The 22302-nt window shown below is 49.2% G+C and overlaps 1 protein-coding gene across 1 annotated transcript; it reads left to right on the forward strand.

The window, feature by feature from the left end:
- The first annotated feature begins 8298 nt into the window (after positions 1–8298).
- Thy1 (Thy-1 cell surface antigen) lies at positions 8299–13364 on the forward strand. Its single transcript, XM_020186289.2, has 4 exons — positions 8299–8445; positions 10779–10839; positions 11261–11596; positions 12058–13364. Exons 2-4 carry the CDS (start codon positions 10803–10805, stop codon positions 12168–12170), a joined length of 486 nt encoding a protein of 161 aa, XP_020041878.1. The 5' UTR covers positions 8299–8445; positions 10779–10802; the 3' UTR covers positions 12171–13364.
- The last annotated feature ends 8938 nt before the right edge of the window (positions 13365–22302 follow it).

Below are 22302 nucleotides of genomic sequence, written 5' to 3' on the forward strand. Positions count from 1 at the left end.
GCACTAAGTACAAACCCCAGTACTGCCAGAAAAAAATACTTCTTAAAAGCCAGGAGTGGTGGCATCTACCTGTAATTCCAGGACTCAGGAGATGGGGGATCATGAGTTCTAGGCTACATAGTGAATTCAAGGACAGCTTGGGATGCCTATCAAGACCCTGTCTCAAAAAACAAACAAAAAAAGGACGGAGTATGGTGACACATGCCTAGAATTCTAGCTAGTTGGGAGATAGAGATCAGGAGGATCAAGGTTCAAGGCTAGCCTAGGCCAAAAGTTTGAGAGACCCTCCCATTTCCCCCAACCTCCCATGGTGCTACATGGGAGGAATAGTAAGAGGATCAAGGTCTGAGGCTGGCCTGAGCAAAAAGTGCAAAATCCTACCTGAAAAATAGCTGAAGGAAAAAGGGCTGGGGCATGGCTCAGGTGGTGGAATGCCTGCCTAGCAAACTCATGGCCCTGAGTTCAAACTGCAGTACTTCCCCTCCTCCCCAAAAATAGGTCCAGGAACAATGGGTCCATGCCTGTAGTCCTACTTGGGAGGCACAGACAGGAGGATTGCAGTTGGAGAACCTGGGCAAAACTTAGCAAGACCCTATCTGAAAAATAAGCCAGGTGTGGTGGCCCATCCCTGCTACTTGGGAGGTAGGAGGATCCCCTTTCAAGGCCAGCTGGGGCAAAAGCATGAAACACTATCTGAAAAACAAACTAAAAGAAAAAGGACTGGATGGTGTGACAATTGCCATGCCCTGCATTCAAAAAATATGGAGATAGACAGACAGATAGACAGATAGATAGGTATTTCTTGAGAATCTACCTTGTGCCGGGACCTGGAGCCCCCAAAGATAGAGTAGCAAACAACACAGACTAGGACCTTGGCCTCAAAGAACCATCCATCACACCATCCTCCTTGCCAGAAACCACCTTTTGCCTCCCTGCCTCCATTCCAAAGATTATGAGGTCAAAGAAGTTCCATGTGGCCCTTCTGTCACCCCTACCTTCCCCCTGCACTGTCTCCAGGGTGATCTTGGTAAAGAATTCACCTATCTGGCCATTTCACACTGCTCTGTAAACTTTCCATGACTCTCTGTTCAAATGCAAATAGGCAAGGTTTCTTCCCCACTTCTCCTGTGTCCCTCTCAACAGGCACTGCTACCAGCAGCTCCACTTTGCTTTGCTTTGCCTAGCCCTTTGCTCACACTGTGACCTCTGTCTTAAATCCCCTCTCCTCATCTGGTGTCCCCACAGCTGAGTGACAAACTGTGCCATCAGCAGAATGGTTAGGGATCAGTTGGCATGGTTCCTCTGTGCTCCAAGGTGGGTTTGTATTTGTGGTCAGCTGCCAGGTGGCTGACCCTGGAGGGGCTCGCTCAGTGTCTGGTAAGCAGATGGGGCTGTCAGCCAGAGCACTTCAGTCCAGGCTCCCATGTGGCCAGCTCAGGCTTCCTCACATAGCAGCAAGGCTCAAGAAGCAAATCCTACTGGGTAGACACTTATGAAGCCTCTGCTTGAATCGTGTTTGCTCTCATGGCCAAAACACATCCTAGGACCAAGTTCACAGTCAAAGTGGAGGAAGGGAGCCGTCAGTGTAGCCACCAACCACAGTCAGCCCTTCTCCAAAAACCCATAGGATGGTTCATTCATACAATCAGGCTCCAAGTCTGTGGACTCATAATGTACGGCTGGTTTGGAGGGGACTGAGTCTCTGTGGGTATATCACCAGGTGTGGCTCCCCACCTTGATTCAGAGATCATGAACTAAAAAAAAAAACAAGTTATCTGCCCTCACATGTCCTGTGTACAGTGATGAAGCAGGGGTGGGATGCACTCAGTAGAAGTGCCCGATAAAACGCAGAGAAATGGGAGGTGCACAGCAATCACCAGCTGAAAGCACTTCTGGAGTCCAGCCAGGCACCTGCAGTCAGGACCTCTACTCTACAGGCAGAGAGTATGACTACCAAGAGGCTCCCATGCTGCTTGACCCTCAGCCAGCCCCTCCAGTGTTCAGGTCATGCCCTCTGAGCAGCCCTTCTTTTCCCTGAGAAAACTCACACGTGTGCATGGACCAGTGTCCTGCCCAGCAAAAGTTGGAAGCCAAGAGGCTCCTTTTCATTTTGAACTGTTTCAGCCCCTTTAAGTCCAAACTGCTGGCGCTTCAACTTTAGGGGTCTTCTGTGAATATGATTGGGGTCCACTTTGTGCACCAAATGCTACATTCATCGTCAATTTCAAGATTTCACTTCAGCTGTGGTGCGATGTCCATAACATTCTTACAAGCCATTCTGCTTGTGTAGGTAGGTCTATCAGATACCTGGAGTCTTAAAGCCTCTCCAGCCATACCCTTGATTTAATCATTCTTTTTAGGTGAGTTCTCACTTTGACAATCCACAGCCTGTCTGCTGGATAGACTGGAAAAGGGGACTCATTTTCTTTTCCAACTCAACCAAGTAGACAGGTCCTACTCAGCTCATCCCTCTCTTACATTTCTTAATCACTCCAGTTAGAAGCATCCAAAGGACACTTTCAGCATTCCATCTGTAGATCCCTTTAGCCAAATTCACAAATTCGTCAGGCACGTTCTTCATCTATTTTGAGTTGTTATAACAAAATACCTGGAGCTAGGTAACTTGTAAAGAAAAGGGGTTTATTTAGCTCACAGTTTTGGAAGTCGAAGGTCCAAGATCGGTGGTCTTATCTCGTCAGCATCTGGTGAGGACCTCTGGCTGCACCACAGTTTGGTAGAGGGTGTCTCCTGGCAGAAGAAATCACATAATGACAGAGGAAGTAAGAGAGAGTGAACTGAAACTAACCCAGTCCCAGGACACCTGACCCACTCCCTAGAGACAGACAGTATAAATCTATTAATAAGGATGGAGCTCCCATGACCTAATTATCTTCCACAAGACCCCACCCCTTAAAGGTCCCACCACTTTTTATACTGTTACACTGGAAATCAAGCTTCCAGCCCCTGAACTCTTGGGGAACTGATTCAAACCATAGCAGGCACATTTTCTATCATCCAAGTTACCACGGTCCATGTTTTTGCCAATTGTTCCACCACTACCTACCACAGGTCACCCTCATTCCAGCTGAAATAGCTTAGAACCAGGCATGGCAGCTGCAGAATAGTCAGACTTCCCAAGAGCTGCAGTGAACAAGGCAGAAGCTATATGACTTCTACATGCAGACATGCCTTAGCCTCACTTCTGCATGTTCTGTTGATTAACAGTCCCACGCCCATGGAGATTTAAGATGAGGGAACACAGACTTCACCTCTTGACGAAGCAACCTATAAGAATTTGTGGACTGGAGAAGTGGCTCAAGTGGTAGAGTACCTGCTATCAAGCATGAGGCCCTGAGTTCAAGGCCCAGGATTGCCAGAAAAAAAAAAGAAGAAGAAGAAGAAAAGAATTTGTGTCTGGGTTTTAGAACCAACACAAGCTTATCTGGGGAGGTTCACTTCTGGCATCAGTTGTGATCTTACATAGCTTTTTGTTTTTTTTTTTTATATGTGCATACAATGTTTGGGTCATTTCTCCCCCCTTCCCCTGCCCCACCCCCTCCCCTCCCCCCCTGCCCTCTCCCTCTCCCCTCACTTATCTCTAATTTTGTTGTAGAGAGAGTATAAGCAATAATAGGAAGGAACAAGGGTTTTTGCTAGTTGAGATAAGGATAGCTATACAGGGAGTTGACTCGCATTGATTTCCTGTGCATGTGTGTTACCTTCTAAGTTAATTCTTCTCAAACTAACCTTTTCTCTAGCTCCTGGTCCCCTTCTTCTATTGGCCTCTGTCACTTTAAAGTAGATCTCACATAGTTTTGTGGTCATGTAGCAAGTTAACTGGGAGTGGGCTGATCCCAAATAGTGACAAATGTAAACCGAGACGGCCCCCGTTGTCCACGTGGTTAGCTCAGACTTCCTCAAACTGCCACTGAATCCCAAAGGAAAGATTCAACCTGGAAACACTTCCCAAACTTCTGCTTGCATGGCATTTGTTGATGGCCCATTGGCCAAAGCAAGAAACATAGCCACACCCAGAATCAGTGAGGAAAAGAATCATACAAAGGCATGGATACCAGGATACTAGCAAGCCACTAAGATAACCATCTACCACACACAGTCAACCCCATTCATATCTGAAGACTCTGCTCATGCTTCACCTCCTCCAAGAAGCCCTCTCTGACCAACTGGGCCTTCAGTTGTCCCTCCCTGGGACTCAGGCAGTACCTGCACACATCTCTACCTCTGCACTTATCCAGTTGATTTGTAATGATCTTTTGCCATTTCTGTCTCCCCCACTGGAACAAGCCTTTGAGGACACAGATTGTGTTCTATTCATCTTTGTATTTCTAGGGTCTACCCCTGTGCCTGGTGCATCACTTATGGCCAATGATATCTTTTAGTTGTTTGATTAAGTCAACATCCATGAATAAAATCATTCACTAAAATAGATAACTGCTTGCTGGTGGAATGGCCTAAGTGGTAGAATGCCTGCCTAGCAAGCATGAGTTCAAACCTCAGCACCACCAAGAAATAAGTAACTGCAGAAGATTAAGTTACTTTCCATTGGTACTTTCTCCACTGCTCAGCATCCTAACAAATAATCTTTTTTTTTTTTCTATACTAGGGTTTGAACTCAGGGCTTCACACTTGCTAGGCAGGCTCTCATCATTTAAGCCACACCCTCCGCCCTTTCTTCCTTTAGGTATTTTTATATAAAATCTCCTGCTTTTTGCTAGGGCAGGCCTCAGATCACGATCCTTTTCTCTACACTTCCCTTATAACTAGGATCACAGGCATGTACCATTATGCCCACCATGTTTGTTGAGACAGTCTCCCTAACTTTTTGACCAAACTGGCCTCAAACTGCAATCCTCCTGTCCTCTGCCTCCCAGGTAGCTTTTGTTTTTTATTTGTGATATTCGCTAAGCAAACATGCAGTTTTTCAAGGAATTGATCTCTTCTAGAATTAGCAGAGTATAGAACAGTGGTCCAAGTTGTTTTTGGGTTTTCTTGTTTGTTTGTTTATCATTACTTTTTTCTTTTTTAGAAAGGGTATTGCTATGTAGCCCAAGCTGGCCTCAAACTTTCTTATCCTGCCTCAACCTCCTGAGTGCTAGAATTATAGGTTTGCACCACCCTCCCAGCTAGATTTTTTAATTTCTCAGACTAATCCAAAGACGTCTGAGGATCAACAGGAAACAGACTTTTTTTTTTTTTAGCCAAATAAGGACATAAAAAACACACACATACCACCTACCACCACCACTGCATAAAACTGGGGAGGTATAACGTAAGAGTGAAAGTAGATGAAGGTCAGGTGTGTTTTCTCAATTAGCCGAAAGTTGGGGCTCAGTATTCTGTGCTTCCCTTGACACCTGATCAAATCAGAGGGGAACTGATCTCCTCCCTCTCTGCTGATCAGGTCCCCAGCCAAACACCTTCCTGATCATTGAGGACCACAGGCTCTCGCTTATCTCCAAGTTCTCTGCCAGCCTATAGAATTCTTTAAACTGCCAGGTACACCCTCCTGCGACATGGGGCATTACCTCCTGCAGGTCCTGGCCATTCACACTGTTTCTAAGTGCAAGTCCTGTATGGCAATTCATGGTGTACAGTGTCCTTCTCTGGATTCTGAGTATTTGTGACCAATAAACAACTGCTGATCTCATCTGTCCAGTGTTGAGTGTTATCTGTTTATCCTGATCCCTGATCCCTGGCACAGGAACTTTTCCCTCATCAACAGGTGGTCCAAATAAGATGGGAGCCTGGCAGCTATGCACAAGTTCTGCACACTGTCCTTGGCTTTCTTCTTCCACATGGGACCAGTGAGATCAGTCTAGCAGAAGACTGACGATCTGCCCTGGAAACTGTGGAGAACACTGTGCATGGAGTCAGGAGACCTAAGAGGCACAGGCTAGCTGGGCTCCAAAGCATTGTCTGACTTCTGACAAATCATTTCCCTCCTTGGGCCTCACGGTCCAGCTATAAAATGATGGGGCCAATCTGCCAACCTCTGTGATTCTACAAGGACATTCTGATGAAACCAGTGAATTAAGAAGAGCAGATGGCTGGCAAGCACCTTGGTTGTCCTAAAACGAAACATGCATTTTTAGAGGAGTTTGTATCCCCATGTGTCGCTAGCTGGGGCAACAGGAGATAGTGGGAGAAGAGAGGTCTAAGGGACCAAGAGGGAAGCCAGTCTGGCAGGAAATCTTGCCTTTGCTGGATTCCTTCCTGCTTTCAGCACTTGGACTGTCCATTAGTAAGTGGAAGTTTAAACCTCCTACCCTTCTCCATCCACTGTCTCCTCCCAGACTCTGAATTGTTGATTTTGAGCCTTTAATTCCATCCACAGGAGATCTTGCTCTAGCAGACACACAAATGCACACACTTGATAGACCATGCTTCCCTCTCCTTCCTGAAGGCAAAGTGCCTGGGGACCCAGAAAGTAGGCCAGGTCCTCTAAAGTAGCACAGCTAGGCCTTCCGCCCAGCAACACTCACAGACAGGGCTGCAGAGTGGGAGATAGAGCATCCAGGACCTGGGCCAACCAGAATCTTGATGACACCTTCTGCAGCTAAGGGGCCTCTCGGTGTCCCAGCTCCAGCCTCTAGCTCTATGTGTGAGAGAGAGGGGGAGGGGGTTGAGGGTAAGTTGGGTCCTAAGCTAAAGCAATTATGTTCTGATAAGAAAGATTCCTGGACTGAGAGCAGGAAAGAACACAGTGCAGTGGAGAGACAGAGAAGAAACCAGTGGATCTAACACGCAGCAAGATGAATGGGAAAGACAAGTGGACAGTGGAAGTCAGAAGCCCAGGGCCTTAAAATTGCTCTAGGAACAATGGGAAGCCAGGTGGGCTCATTGGTGAAGACGATGGTCTTTAGACCACCTGTGTTCCTCAGTCCCCAGATCCTGGAGGGGAGAGTGTGGAGTACATTCAGTGCTAGAGTAGGGAGGTGCTAGGCAGCCAGGGGCAGCTTCCTTTCCATAAAACACCCCAGAAGCTTTCATGGTTTATAGGAGTGAGTTCCATCTTTGGACTGGACCATCCACAAGACTCATTCCAGACAGAATTTTCCATCTCTCTGAGTGCTGGGAGACCACCTAGCCCTTCAAGGGAGAGAGAGAAGTAAAACTCCACTTGCCAGCCAGGGGATGACATCCAGCAGGGCCTTTACAATATTGGAAATTGCAGAGACAGTGTCAGGGCTGACTTCTGCAAAGAAATGGGAGAATGGGCAGGCGAATGGCTGGGAAGCAGGGTCAGCCCACAGGAGGTTCCAATCAGAATTCACGGAGACCAATCAAATAATCAAATAAACCTTTGTTAAAAAAAAAATCACTGCATCTGACAGACAAACCATCAGCACCAACTGGTATTAAAAAAAAAAAAAAAAGACTCGTGGTGACCTCAGACTGGAAGGGTAGAAGGGGAACCCTAGGGAAAGGGACAGTGAGTCTCACCCAGCTTGTTCCCTTCCGTTGGTCATCTCTGCCCCTTTCCTGGTTCCTCTCTTTCCTCTCCCACTGGTCTGCAAGCCATTCAAGCACTGAGGGCTTGGGTTCCAAGGCCAGCTCTCCACTTGCCAGCATGAAGTGGGATGGGAGTGGGATGGGATGAGGGGAATATGGAGTAATGTAACCCTGGATGTAATGTGCTCAACCCAATGCTTGATAGAAAGCTGGCATGTTCCTTCCCTTGTCTGAAGACCAAACAGTACTCTTGAAAATGAGAAGAACCTTCTAGCTGGCTGCGTCAAGAGGTGCCAGAAGACCCCCACCGGCAGGAAACATCTGGGAGTTTCCCTGCCAGGGCTAGGTGCTCTGGAATACATGGGAGGGGGGCAGCTGAGGACCAGGAAAAGACCAGGTGTGTGCAACCCCTGCCTTGATTCCAGAGGGCTGCTCCAATATGGAAAATACCCACCCGGCTTCCTTTTGAGAAAGAGCGGGATGTTCCGACGCCAAAGCCTCTCATGGAGGTTCTGGGGGAGGAGGGCTCCAGCCCAGAAAGAAGCGCGGAAGCGTGGAGGGCGGGCATCCCTCCTGCACTCTGACTCTGCTTTTCCACAGACTTCTGAAGACTTGGTGAGAAGAAAGGGGTACAGCCCTAAAAAGACAGCGGTTATTGCGGGGTCTGGAGAGGAGACAGCTTTTCTTTAGGCTGCCCCATCCTGATCTTGGGGGTCCCAAAGCCTCCAGTCCCTGGCCAGACCAACCAGGCCCTGGACTGAAGTCCCCCTTCAGTGGCAGCCTCCTCCCTGCGGTTCCCCGCGCCACCCCCTTCATCCCGTCCCCTCAGCCTCTGATTGGCTGAGCCCCAGGGCCCTCCCCGCTCCCGCTCTCCCCCACCCCTGGTGAAAACTGCGGGCTCCGCGCTGGGTGCAGCAACTGGAGGCGGCTGCACGTCGGGCTGAGCCGCAGCAGCCGAGGACCCGCGCCCAGGTGAGAGCAGGGTCCCTGCGGGACCCGGGACGCAGCGATCGCGGTACAAGGCTTCACAACCCGCGGCTCCTCGAAACCGTCCGGGGCACCCGGGGACCAAGGCGCGCAGCTGGGGGAGGGACCTGCTTCCCGCCTCCAACCCCGAGGCGGGGGTGAGACTGCAGCTCAGGGGCCGCGCCACACCCCGCCTGCCACGGAAGGCTCGCGGGCCCTCGCCCCCCGGAGGACGGTTGTCTGGGGCTGGGACGCTGGAGGAGAACGAGGAGGGAGGACGCTAAGGACGGCCTTTGGTTCTGCTCTCCACCCAGAGGGTCGGGAGGGGGCGAAAATAGGGGGAAATGAGGGAGATGCCAAACTGGAGGGGATCTCCGCCCGGTGACCTCGCGCGGACTGGGTGCAGGGCACCCGCACCCAAGTAGGGAAACCGCAGTGCCACGGGAGGGCACTGGGTGGAAGGCGGGCAGACGGGGGAGGGGATAACTGAAAAGGATGAGAGCGGGGGCAGGGGAACCTCAATTGGGAAAGGAGAGGATTGAAATACGAAAATGGAATAAGGGTGGGGCTGGCCGAGCGCGGGCTAGCGAGGGAGGCCGCTCAGAGCTTCAGCTCTGGACTGCGGGAGCTCGGGGCAGAGGAAATAAATAGCCTGGCGTCCTCCAGCGCGCACTACCTCTCCATCTCGCTCTACCTGCTTCGGCAGGCCCCACCCAACCCCTCCCTTTCGCGCTCTGGCTGCCGATCCCCCTTCCTCTCCTTGGATCCCTAGCCTGCACCCCTCCTCCATAACACAGCGTCCTCGAATCAAAGCCGGATGCCAACCCCCTTTCTCCGCCTCAACGTCTCGGGTTCCGGCTTAGAGCAGCAGCTCCATCCTCGATCCAGAGGACATTCACTGTAGTTGCACAGCCGTGAGACCCTAGCCTCCCCATCTGAAGGCTGGACACCGGGAATCGCGCACCCTGGAGCATTCCACCAAGGCCCGGCCCGCGCGCTCTCGAAATCGCGCGCCTCTCCTGCAGAGCACTGCCGAGGATGGGTTAAACTACCTCCTTGGTGGCACCAAGATGTTGGTCCAGTCTAGGCCTGGGGTGGAGGGGGAGGGCAGACAGCAGAGAGCCTAAGCAGGGCGTTATGGAAGCTAGACAGGAAAACTGCAGCTCTAGAATCCCAGAGAACTGGACATTTAGAACCATCTATGGCTTTTGTGTACTTTGAGTGCTGCCACCTTCCCTCACACACATCGGTGTCTAGTACAGGCCTAGCTGGGACCACCTTAGCCTACACCCCTGACATCATCCCTAGCCATTAACCTTTGCATCAGTCACTGTGGAGGAGTCATGGTACCAGATGGTTGTCATTTTTCTTTTTTTGTGTGTGTGTACAATGTGACATTTACAAAAGTTCTTACAATATATCATAGTTGAATTCACTCCCTCCATCATTCTCCTTTACCCCCCCCACCCCGATGTCATTTCTCTTAATCCCACCACAATCCCATTGATATCTAAGGTTCAAAAAGCCTCATTCATTCACTTATTCACTTAATAAATATCTTTTTTGTTTTTTACTAGCACTCTGGAGGCTGATGCAGGAGGATCTTGAGTTTGAGGTCATCCTGGGCTACACAGAGAGATCCTGTCTCAAACATATATTTTTTGAGACATATATATATATATATATACGTATATATATATATATATATATATATATATTCCCCTAGGCTTTGGGGATATTCTTCTGAACAATAGGAAGTTCCTGAGTGAGGAGTTTTTCTTTAATTGGTATAAAGTTTCCATTTTGAAAGATAAACCAAGTGTGGTGGCTCACACCTGTAATCCCAGCACTTGGGAGCCTGAGGCAAGAGGATCCCAAGTTTGAGAACAACCGGGGTTACATAGGGAGTTCTAGGCCAGCCAAGCTCCAGACTGAAAACAAACAGATAAAAAGAGCTCTGCAGATTGGCCATAGGACATTGGAAATGTACGTTAACACTACTGAGCTGCACACTTATAAATGATTGAGACGGTGTTAGGTGTATTTTATCTACTTAGCGATCCTGGCCCTCATAAGTCTTAAATTCCTGAGAAGGGGATAGCGTTACTTAAGTCACCAAGCTGGGAAGAACTGCATGGCCACACACACACACACCATTCCAAGTGTGTTCTCTCCTCCCTTGTTTTCCCTGAGTGGCAGAGTCACTTCAAAGAGAAGTGGGAAGGGGAGGGAAGATGGAGGGAGGGACTTAGATGTCTGTAATGTTCCCCAAGCCCTGGTGGTAAGTGTGGGTACACCTGTCCCATCTCTTGACTGGTTCCCGCCTGTTCCCACCCCAGATCCAGGACGGAGCTCTTGACACCATGAACCCAGCCATCGGCATTGCTCTCCTGCTGGCAGGTATGGGCAGGGGCAGGGCTGGCATTCTGGACACTTGGCTCCCTTCCCTTCAGGGAAACAGCCTCTTTCTCACAGCCTCAGAAGTGCAGGTGACCAAGGTCAGCTACTCAGCCTGGCTGATCTTCAGCTTTAGTCCCTGAGCCCCACCCCATGCTAATGACTTAGAAGTCCCTAATGGGAGCCAAAAACCCTCTCCATCTCCTGCCCTTAAAACCCACTCCTGGAACACAGGGCTCCAGCAGACTAGGGAGGGAGGCTGGGATCCGCAGGCAGGGAGGGACCATCCCTCTGGGACCCCTAGGCAGGAGGAGGCACTCAGAGAGCAGACCCCATTCCAGGCCCAAGTCTACTCTTCCCATGGGTGGGAGGCCCCTGCCCCGAAGGCTCTTTCCCAATTTGGAGGAGGCACTGCTGGTGCCAGTCTTGCAGGTATCCCAGGGGCAGAAGGTGACCAGCCTGACAGCCTGCCTGGTGGACCAGAGCCTTCGTCTGGACTGCCACCATGATAATACCACGAGCACACCCGTCCAGTACGAGTTCAGCCTGACCCGTGAGAAAAAGAAGCATGTACTTTATGGCACTGTCGGGGTGCCCGAGCACTCCTACCGCTCCCGGACCAACTTCACCAACAAGTACAACATCAAGGTCCTCTACTTAGCTAACTTCACCAACAAGGACGAGGGAACCTATACCTGTGAACTCCGCCTCTCTGGCCAGCCTCCCATGGTCTCCAATCAGAATGTCTCTGTGCTCAGAGGTGAGGCCAAATCCCCAACAAGGCCAAAGGGGCTGCGAGAGCTAGAGTGGGGAAGAACAGTCTGCAAGGACATCAAGCAGTTCTTAGTGGGCCAGAGAGGACGGGGAGGCCCCATACCCTCCCCCAACTGCTGCCTGGTCCCCTGGGATACTAGTGCTGTCTGTGTGAGTGGGGGAAGGGCTGCGGGCCAGACAGGCAGAGCCATGTGGTAGGCTTCCCCAATCCTTTTCCCCAGCCGGAAAACAGGGATGGCACCACCTCGAACACCCGAAATGTTTTTATGGTAATGTGTAGTAAGCTGTTCAGCAATCTGCAAATGAGAAAGATGGTCAATTCTGTCAGACCAGGTTGGTCCAGCCAGCACAGTATCGCACCAATTCCCTGAAAGGAATACACCCTTTCTTTGGGCCTAGCCCTGCCAGAGTCCTAATTCCTCCCCTTGCCTTTTTCTCTTCCCACAGACAAGCTGGTCAAGTGTGAGGGCGTAAACCTGCTGGCTCAGAATACTTCGTGGCTGCTGCTGCTCCTGCTTTCACTCTCCCTCCTTCAAGCCACGGATTTCATTTCCCTGTGACTGGCTGGGCCCATGGAGGATACAGGAAGCCTCAAGGCCCAGTGCAGAGATACTGCTCTGAGTCAGCTGACCCTCTCCCTCCAGTCCCTCACACACCTCGGGGGACAGACAGGGACCCCACCCCTTATAAGGAATCCCAGTGCTGCATGCCTTCGTCTACCCCGCTAAACCGCCACCTCGCCTTCCCGCACACCGCTGGCTGTCTTTTTGTACTCTTTCTTCCAGAGCTGCTCTGTCTGGTTTATTTACGGTTTACCCTTCCTTTCCTTTGGGAGTTTGTGACAAGTGAAGCCAGGGTTGGGGACCTGATGAAGAATGAGGAGGCATGTGACAGGTAGAGCGAGGGATACCAGTCCCTGAGGACGAATCATCCTTGCCCGCCAGACCAGAGAGAGCCCTGAAAGAGGAGGCTTGGATGAGGAGGATTGGGGTGTGTCTGGGCCTGGCACAGCACACTTGCTGTAACCATGCCCCACCAAAAAAGGAAGGCACCTCAAGACCCCAGGTGTGAGGGCACTGCCAAGCATTTGTGGCCTGTCACGTGAGGGGGAGAACTGAGTGTCCCCAAGAGAATTCTTAGCAGAATTCACAGCAGAAAAAAAAAAAAAAGTCCCTTCTTGCTACTGCAGAAGTCCCCTGGGGACCTTGAGCCAGGGCACGACTCGGTGAAGATACAGAGTGAGCCCGAGGAGAACAGTGACTGGTGGGCAGTTGGAGAAGGGAGTAGAGGTGAGAGTCCATCATCCCTCCCTTCCTCAGGAAGCTAAAAATAAGAGTCTCTCTATACTGCCACCTCCCGCAGCTAAAAAGGTGGCAGGGGAGGACAAGCCCCTTCCAGACTCTCCCAGGAGCTTCCAGAACTCTGACCACAGGCTCTACGTGGAGGGAGTCCCTGGAGCCACACGTCTGGGCCCAGGGATCTAAGAAGACTCTTGCTTCGCTTGATGGTCAATGCAGGGCCTGAGCCCCAGACAGCCCCTCCCCCACAGCCTGCCTCAGGGACCTCAGGGGGCTGACAGCAGGCCATGGAGTGAAATCCCAGGGCCTCACAGTCCTCAGGAGATGGCTTTTCCCAACACCCACCTCCCCACCCAGCGGCTCTGCCTGTCCTGTGACCACGTGTATTACCGCAGCTTACAGCATCTCATTGAGGAAAAAGAAAACCTCACAATAAAACCACACCTCTCGAGTCTGTCCGTGTGTCCATCTCTGCTTCACTCCTCCGCAGTTCCCAGGCTGCCTCCTAGGCTGGCTGGACATCTCTAAAGAGACCCTTGGGACACCAACCCTTTGTCTCCCCTTGCCTTCTCCTCTCCCACCATCTGCCACCCCTCCTCCCAGGGGCAGACCGCTGCATGCCCGGCTTTGGTACATTTGTCTAAATAAATGTCACCTCTTTGCTGACTCACCTGGCTGCTGTAACCGGCTCACCTGCCAACCTGTGAGCCGAGCCACACCGCCCTGGCTCTGGAACACTGAGCAGCTCAGGGAGCAAGCGCTGAGGTGTGTGGCTGCCTTTGTTTCTCAGCCCCGGTTGTTCTCCCAAAATCCCCATCTGCAATTGAGAGGGCAAGCCCTGGAGCACTGGCGGGGGAATCTGTGGTCACTGTCCATGTCATCAAGGTGAGAGGGCAGCCGTCCATCCTTCAACCCAGAAAGGACTGGGGACGAAGACTGTCCCACATGGGCGCCCATCCCTGCCTCCCTTCCCTGGAAGTAATGAATAAAATTAAACAAGCAGCAAGGGCCGCCCTGGGTTTGGGGCTAGATGGAGACCACAAGGTATAATGGGTTCCAACTGCTGAGAGCTGGTAAGCAGCCCCAGCCAGCCCGCCCTGCTTTGCCAAGGATGACGGGGAGGCGGCTGACTCATTTGCTATTTAGTACTGGGTAGAATGGTTTTCTCCGAGCATTTTTCTTAAAAGCTCAGATCTAAATTAATGCCACTTGCTCCCACTCTTCCTGTCACCTCTTGCCGACATCTTTGCCTTGTGTTGGCCTCTCTAGTGACCAAGCCCAAAGAAGCAGGAGAAGTCCACCACCAGGACGACAGCTCCCCATCACAAACCATGAGGCGACAGGCCAGTTGTGGCCAGTCTGGAGAACCCAGACCTGTGAGACCCAGGCTCCTTGCACTATGCTTCCTTGGAGCAGCAAGTGCCATGCCAAGGAAAGAAGTGCTGGTGAGAAGAGGCTTGGGGGGCTCCAACACCAGGGAGGGCTGAGAACCCCACCCTTAGGGCAGTAAGAGGTCAAGCTCCAAGGTCTTTCTAGAAGGACTTGGGAGGCCATGTGGGAAGCTGCAACTGAGGCCAATAGGAGACATGGCACCTGTGTGATGCCTCCTGTGTGGCCTTTGTCACACCTCGCATCGTTTCCCTGATAAGCCTAACAGCCACACTCTGAGACCCATGCCCAGGAGCTGGGGTGCCTGTGCAATCATCAGGGGAGCAGACTTTGAGGCAGGGATTGGAAGGGTCAGAAGCCACAGAGGCCAGCAGAGGACCACAGACTACAGGAAAGCAGGAAAGGAGATTGGTAACAGCCACCAGGCCTCACGACCTAAATCACCCCAGAAAGGCCATGCTTGGGCAACAGGGCTTTCAGCAGCAGGCCACAAAAGCCATGGGTCCCCCTCTGGTCCAGTTAGCAGGTCTTGTGGAGGCTGTGGGACATCTGTGGTGACTTGGGTATTTTTGTAGGGGGGTGGCAGTATTGGAGTTTGAACTCAGGGGCTCCCAGTTGCTAAGCCACACCCCAGCCCTTTTTGCTTTAGTTTATTTTTCAGGTAGGAGCTCACACTTTTGCCCAGGACCAGCCTTGGACCTCCATGCTCCTACTTCTGCCTCCTGAGTAGCTGGGATTATAGACAGGAGCCACCACACCTGACTTTTTTTTTTTTTTTGGCTGTACTAGGATTTGAACTCGGGGCTTTGTGCTTGCTAGGCAAGTGCTCTACCACTTAAACCATATCTTCAAGTCCTTTTTTCTCTGGTTATTTTGGAGGTAGGATCTCACTTTTTGCTCAGGCCAGCCTGGATCACAATCTTCCTATTTTAAGCTTCCTGCCACTGCTGGAATGACAGGTACATGCCACCATGTGCAGCTTTTTCCATTGAGGTGGGATCTCATAAACTTTTTTATCTGGACTGCTCTGGAACCTAATCCTCCTGATCTCAGCCTCTCATAGCTTAGGATGACGGACATGCACCACTGTGCTCAGCTGTTGGTTGAGATGGAGCATGTGAATTCCCTGTCTGGACTGACCTGGAACCACCATCCTTGTGATCTCAACCTTCCAAGTAGCTAGGATTACAGGCATGAGGCACTGGCACCCAGCCAGGCTTGTTCTTTGAAACGGGGGTCTAACTTTTTTTTTCTTTTTTTTGGCCTGGGCTGGCCTGAAATCACTTTATACCCATCTCCACCTCCTGAATAGCTGGAGTTACAGGCATGTGCCACCATGACTTGGGTATTTACAAAGGGCTGGGCTCAGCCCTGACTCTCATCCACACGCCCAAGACCCTCCCCTCCATCTCCCCCTCTCACGGCCCTTTACCTCTCTCCCATCTCACCCTCTACCTTAAGGCCTAGAATTCTTGCTCGAGTGCATCAGAGGGCCCTCTGTGCACCCCTGCTTCTGGGCTGGGTTATCCACTGAGACAGATGACAGCTGCACAGGACCCCGTGGTAAGGGTCTCTGACATGCAGGAACCCCGGAGCTATGGCGACCCTCATTGACCAACAGAGAAATCTTCATAGCATCAGGGACCTGGTGCATCTTCCTGCCTCCCTCCTCAGCACGACGTCCAGCCCTGCATGAACTTGCAGCTTTTGTGCAGGAAGGGCATACCTGTCTATGTGTAAAAGAGGCAAAGCAGAGCCTGGCAGTGGGCGTGGCCTTGTGGGCGTAGCCAGGAGGAGACCATGGCCAATCAGGGCTGCAGTAAAGCAATTTCCTGAATTCCGTGGGAACTTGGACTAAAAGACCCTGGTTACACTCTTCAGAGCTTCCTTTCAATGGTTCCTAAAATAAGATGGCTGGGCTGGCATCGTTTAATTGTACGACTAACGTTAAGCACGAAATCTGCCCAGTTCAGTGTTAGATAAAAAGACAGAGATCCTGGCTGAAGGAGTCCCCAGTGTGAGGAATTGATTTCAGTTCTGTGAGGCCAGAAAGCTAAGGTAAACACCACTGGATGGGTGGGGGGGGAGGTCCCCAACATGCCTTCTCCCCTTCTTTCTCAGCAGTGGGACCCACACATTAGAAGTAGAATATGTGGCCCAGAATGAAGACCAAATCCTTATAGCAGGATGTGCCTATGTGGCTAAGTTCTGTCCAATGGAACGTAAGCATACACATACACACACAAATGTGTCATTTCTATGAAATGCTCTAAAATGGAGACAATGTGCTTTTCTCCACCCCTCATGCCAGCTGGAACGTTCAGTTAATGGCTGGAACTGGAGCAACCACCTTGGACTTAAGAGATAGCAAGTTGGGTGTCACAAATACCAAAGCACAACAGGAACCTGGGTTCCTGGTGATGATGGAGTTGCCATAAAAGCTGTGGACAACTTTGCTGAAGCTAAACCTAAAGTTACCTTAAAAAGAAGCCATTACAGAACACCACCGAACTGTATATTTAAAAACTGGTATGATTGTAGATTTTAATTAAAAAAAAAAAAGCTCAAAGTCAAATTCCTAGAGACAACAAGTAGAATGATGGTTGTCAGGGGCTGGGGGAGGATGGGATGGGGAGTCATTTTTCAGCTAGAGTTTTAGTTTTGTAAGATGAAAAGAGTTCTGTGGATGAACTGTGGTGATGGTAACACAAAAATGTGAAGGTATTTAATGCCACTAAACTATACTCTTAAGAGTGTTAAGGAAGAGTATTTTATGTTAAGTGTTAAGTGTATTTTAACCACAATTAAAGAGAAGCAAAAGCCAGGTGCCGGTGGCTCACGCTTGTAAGGTACTTGGGAGGCTGATTGGGAGGATCACAGTTTGAGGCCAGCCTGGGCAAATAGTTCATGAGATCTCATCTCCAAAATAACAGGGCAAAATGGACAGAGATGTGGCTTTGCAAGCATTAAGCTCTGAGTTCAAATCCCAGTCCCAGTGAATTTCATTGAATGTAAATCATACCTTGCCCACTGCTATGAGCAAGGCTCCTTGCTCAGGCCAAAAGGCTCCCCTGGGAGGAGCCATGAGTCAGCAGGCTCTACAATTTTGCAAGTTGATTACAAAGAATGAAATTTTATTTTATTTCTTCTATGTCCTGCAAAATTTAGTCATAAGAATAGATTAGCGAATGGTACAGACAATTCCTGCCTCTATGCTGTGGTTTGGATCAGTGTCCCCCAAAGGCCCAGGTGCTGAAGGCTTGGTCCCCAGGTCCTGGTGCTATAGGAGGTGATGGAACCTTTAGGGGTGGGGCCTACTGGGAGGAAGTGCCCTTGGAGGGAACATAGGGACCCTGCCCCCTTCCTATCTCTCTCCTTGCCTCCCTGTTGCCACATGCTCCCAACATGATGCTGTCTTGCCACAGGCCCAAAGCAACAGACCCAAATGACCTTCAACCTAAATCTCTAGCACCAAGAGTCTGAATAAACCTTTCCCCCTTACAAGTCATTTATCTCAGGTAATTATTTTGTCACAGTGACAAAACGCTAACACTCCCTATAAAACTTAAATTCTAAAGCAAGTACACCAATAAACCCAGTCATTACAACTTGGGATCATTTACACATAGAAAGCAACAAAGATGAATGGGTGACGCTCTAGTTAGGACAGAGGTCACTGTAAAGTGTCAATGGTGTTCTTTCTGTGAGCAGCAGGGGAGTGCTAAAGGATTTCCTCTAACCCTGTATTTACAGGACTCCTCTGACTAGAGGAGCATTGCAGTGCTCCCAAAAGAGATGGTAGCAGCATGAATGGAAGTTGCAGTAGGAAAAATAAAAAGAAGTGGTGACTTAGAGAGACATTTGGAGCTACAACAGAGAAGACTGGCAAAATCTGAATAAAGTCTGTGAGTTTTCCCAGCTTTGCTATTGTACAACAGTTACACAGACATTTTCATTGGGGAAACTAGATGCAGGGGACATGAGGCCCCTAATCCCGTGCCTCAAGGATACAGGCAGCACCTCTTGTGCTGTTTTTGTAATTTCTTATAAATTTTTGTACACAGGTGAGGCAAGCTAAAATTAAGGAAAGTTTGGGACTCATAGAAACTTAATATTACCTTTCAGATTGACCACACTCAGGTTACCTGGTCCAGGAACCACCCGTGCCCCTTCCCACTCATTGATTATGGGATAGGATGGGAATCACCTGGCTCTGACCTTGCCATGGGTTAGCATAGGTTTTTGTTTTGTTTTGTTTTGTTTTGTTTTTTATTATTCATATGTGCATACAAGGCTTGGGTCATTTCTCCCCCCTGCCCCCACCCCCTCCCTTACAACCCACTCCGCCCCCTCCCTCTCCCCCCCACCCCCTCAATACCCAGCAGAAACTATTTTGCCCTTATCTCTAATTTTGTTGTAGAGAGAGTATAAGCAATAATAGAAAGGAACAAGGGTTTTTACTGGTTGAGATAAGGATAGCTATACAGGGCATTCACTCACATTAATTTCCTGTGCCTGTGTGTTACCTTCTAGGTTAATTCTTTTTGATCTCACCTTTTCTCTAGTTCCTGCTCCCCTTTTTCTATTGGCCTCAGTTGCTTTTAAGGTATCTGCTTTAGTTTCTCTGAGTTAAGGGCAACAAATGCTAGCTAATTTTTTAGGTGTCTTACCTATCCTCACCCCTCCCTTGTGTGCTAAAGCTTTTATCTTGTGCTCAAAGTCCAATCTCCTTGTTGTGTTTGCCCTTGATCTAATGTCCACATATGAGGGAGAACATACGATTTTTGGTCTTTTGGGCCAGGCTAACCTCACTCAGAATGATGTTCTCCAATTCCATCCATTTACCAGCGAATGATAACATTTCGTTCTTCTTCATGGCTGCATAAAATTCCATTGTGTATAAATACCACATTTTCTTAATCCATTCGTCAGTGGTGAGGCATCTTGGCTGTTTCCATAACTTGGCTATTGTGAATAGTGCCGTAATAAACATGGGTGTGCAGGTCCCTCTGGAGTAACCTGTGTCACAGTCTTTTGGGTATATCCCCAAGAGTGGTATTGCTGGATCAAATGGTAGATCAATGTCTAGCTTTTTAAGTAGCCTCCAAATTTTTTTCCAGAGTGGTTGTACTAGTTTACATTCCCACCAACAGTGTAAGAGGGTTTAGCATAGGTTTTAAAAGCACCTAGAAAACAGAAGGATGCTCTCAGCCTCCGGATTCCACCCGGACCCACCAAGCATCCCTTTGTATTTCCCTTTCCTGACTTTTAATAAACTCCATTTTCACTCATGTGTCCTGCGATGGATTCTTCCCACGGAACACAAAGAATTTAGAAGTCTTCTGATCACAGACTGCACTAGCGCCGTTAACATTTGTGGCAAGCCAGCCAGGAGAAATGGTGAGCACCCAGACTCTACACTTTAGAGGGTCGTTTTACTCTTTTTTCCTTTCTTCCTTCTGCACAACCAGGGCAGGCTAAGCTCTACCCTCAAGAAATGTAGCTGGGAGACACAGGGTCCAAGGACCCATGTTCCCCACCGCATGTGGGGACCGCCTGTGAGTGGCACAGCAAGTTGCACCCCAGCAGGCAAGAATGCAACTGGGAGACACTGGACCCAGCAGTGTTTGTCCACCCACGGCTGGAGAGCACTCATGTGGAGGTTCCTCCATCCCACAGTTTCCCTCTGGAGCAGGCTGCCTTAAAACTGCTGTGCCCTTTTCGCTTTTCTTCCTCTTTCCCATTGTCCCTTCTCTCTCCTCCCTCTCTGACCTCCAGGCCCCAGCAGCCATGTGGCCCAGGAGGCATGCTAGCCCAGGCAGGCCTCAGCCATGGTGGCAGTCTCCCCACTCAGGCTGGTTCCTCCCCACCCCACCCCCATAACCTGCCCCATGCTATGGGCTGCCAGGGAGTCCTGGAGGGCAAGTGAGGGGCACGCCCCACCCAACCAGCCCCAGGCCTTAAACTGCCTTCAGAGGTGCTACCGAAAAACGGCCTTGACGGTTCTTACCTCTGGCAGGAGGATCAGTGAAAGTGACTGTAAAATTTGTTGGGAGAATAGCTTTCAACAGACTGAAAGTGTTGTCTTGAATAATGGGATGAGGTTTTAAGGTGGGGGCAGGGGGGAGAAATGGCCCAAGCCTTGTATGCCCGTATGAATAATAAAATTAAATAAAAAAAAAAAAAGAAATATTTACTAAGAATTTCTTAACTTTGGATCTTTTTGGCCCCTGGGGTGATTTCCTGAGTTTGGACATTGAGTAATCTACTAGTTCCTGCTCTAATTGATAGAGAATTTCTTTTTGAAATTCCTAACCTTTGCTCTGTCTAGCTCCTTGATTTGGGTCTTTATTTTGTTAAGTTCACTTGTGAAAACCTCCCTGCTCCAGACATAGTTGTTTAGGATGTGGGTAGCTCTTGGATAGAGAGTGAGTTAAACTTTAGGGTACAGGCTAACTTTATAAGCCCTCTAAAATCGAGTTTTAAAAAGACACTCTACCAAGCTGGTATCTTAACTTCTTTTACAAGGTAGTGCATATGTTCCCAATAGTAAAAAGAGAGGTTTAGTAGTACAATACTATTATATTAATTGCTAAACTATTAACTATGGTTACTTTAAGTTTTGTCATTACAGTTCTAATCCTTCAGGAGCATTTACAGGCTAACCCATAAAAAATGACTCTGACAAGTGCTTATCTGTCAACCAAGACAGACATTCATAAGTATCAGGGTTGTTTTGTATTTTCCTGGTAAAACTTTATAACTGTTGCCTGTGGACACTTTACAACAATTTAAAGGTGTCAGTACATCCTCTATGGGACAGACAATTATCTCTAAACCCAGTCTAAGAGCCATTTTTTAGTAAATCTCTTTGTTGCTTAATTTGGCTAAAAAGTCCACATTGGCACTGACTTCTCCAAAATCTGACTTTCCCAGAGAAGCTACTCCTGCTCTGGGGGACAAAACTGTCAGAGAAACAGTTTGAGAAGATGAGACCCCCAAGTGGTTGGTGTCCCCCAACTTCTTAGAGGAACAAGTGGTGCTCAGCCATGCAAGACAGCTCAAAGGGACTGCACAAATGAGGGGACTTCTTTAAATCCAGATGGAGTCAATTATGCCAGGCCTCTAAAAGTAACTAAAACTGAGAGATTTTAAAAAGGTGCTCTTATGCATGTGCTCTAATATTTAAGCCTTCTAGGCTTCTGGCAAAAGACAAACTCATGTCTTTGGCCAAGGCCTTCTATTTAAGCAAAGGCAATGGTATCTAATTTCTGCTTAGGGACACTGAGAATCTTTTCTGTACAGAACTGACTCATTGATATTTACCCTCTAATTGGACTGTCACATGCCCCCTGGTACACCTGGCCTCTAACATATATATGCCCCACTCATTGATTAGTGGATGGGAATCACCTGGTTCTGTCCTTACCCCTGCATAGGGTAGGTTTTAAAAGCACCTAGAAAAGAGAAGCATACTCCTCTTGGCCTCCATATTCCACCAGGGCCCCACTATGCTCCCTTTGTATTTCCCTTCCCTAACTTTTAATAAATTCCATTTACACCCATGTGTCCTGTGATGGATTCTTCTCATTGGACACAAAGAATTTGGAAGTCTTCTGATCAGACTCCTCCAGCGCCATTAACACAAGGTCTCTCACCGTAGCCAGGCTGGCCTGGACCTAAGATCCTCCTGCCTCGGCAGGAGGCCTGTGCCACCACACTGACATATAATTATTTTTAAATTTAAAACATTTAATTCTCAGGGCTATTAAACTCAGTAATAGAGCCCTTGCCTACCATGCATGAGTTCCTGGGTGCAATCCCCAGCATGGTAAAAATAATAATAATTATTATTATTATTATTCTCAACACAACTCCCCAAAGTGAGAACTATTAACTCCAGAGGGAGAAAAAAAGAATTTACCAGTGCCTTGATTTGAACTTCCCAGTGTCCAGAACTGTGAGAAATAAATTTGTTTATAAGCCACCCTGTCTTCAGTATTGT

Source organism: Castor canadensis, chromosome 2 (genome assembly GCF_047511655.1).
Source record: "Castor canadensis chromosome 2, mCasCan1.hap1v2, whole genome shotgun sequence".
NCBI classification, from domain to species: domain Eukaryota; kingdom Metazoa; phylum Chordata; class Mammalia; order Rodentia; family Castoridae; genus Castor; species Castor canadensis.

Bases quoted from the DNA above. Each gene is read 5' to 3' on its own strand.
- Thy1 (XM_020186289.2), top strand. From the start codon at position 10,803: ATGAACCCAGCCATCGGCATTGCTCTCCTGCTGGCAG. The intron at 10,840-11,260 runs GTATGGGCAGGG...TGCTGGTGCCAG, and splicing joins CATTGCTCTCCTGCTGGCAG to TCTTGCAGGTATCCCAGGGG. The intron at 11,597-12,057 runs GTGAGGCCAAAT...CTCTTCCCACAG, and splicing joins GAATGTCTCTGTGCTCAGAG to ACAAGCTGGTCAAGTGTGAG.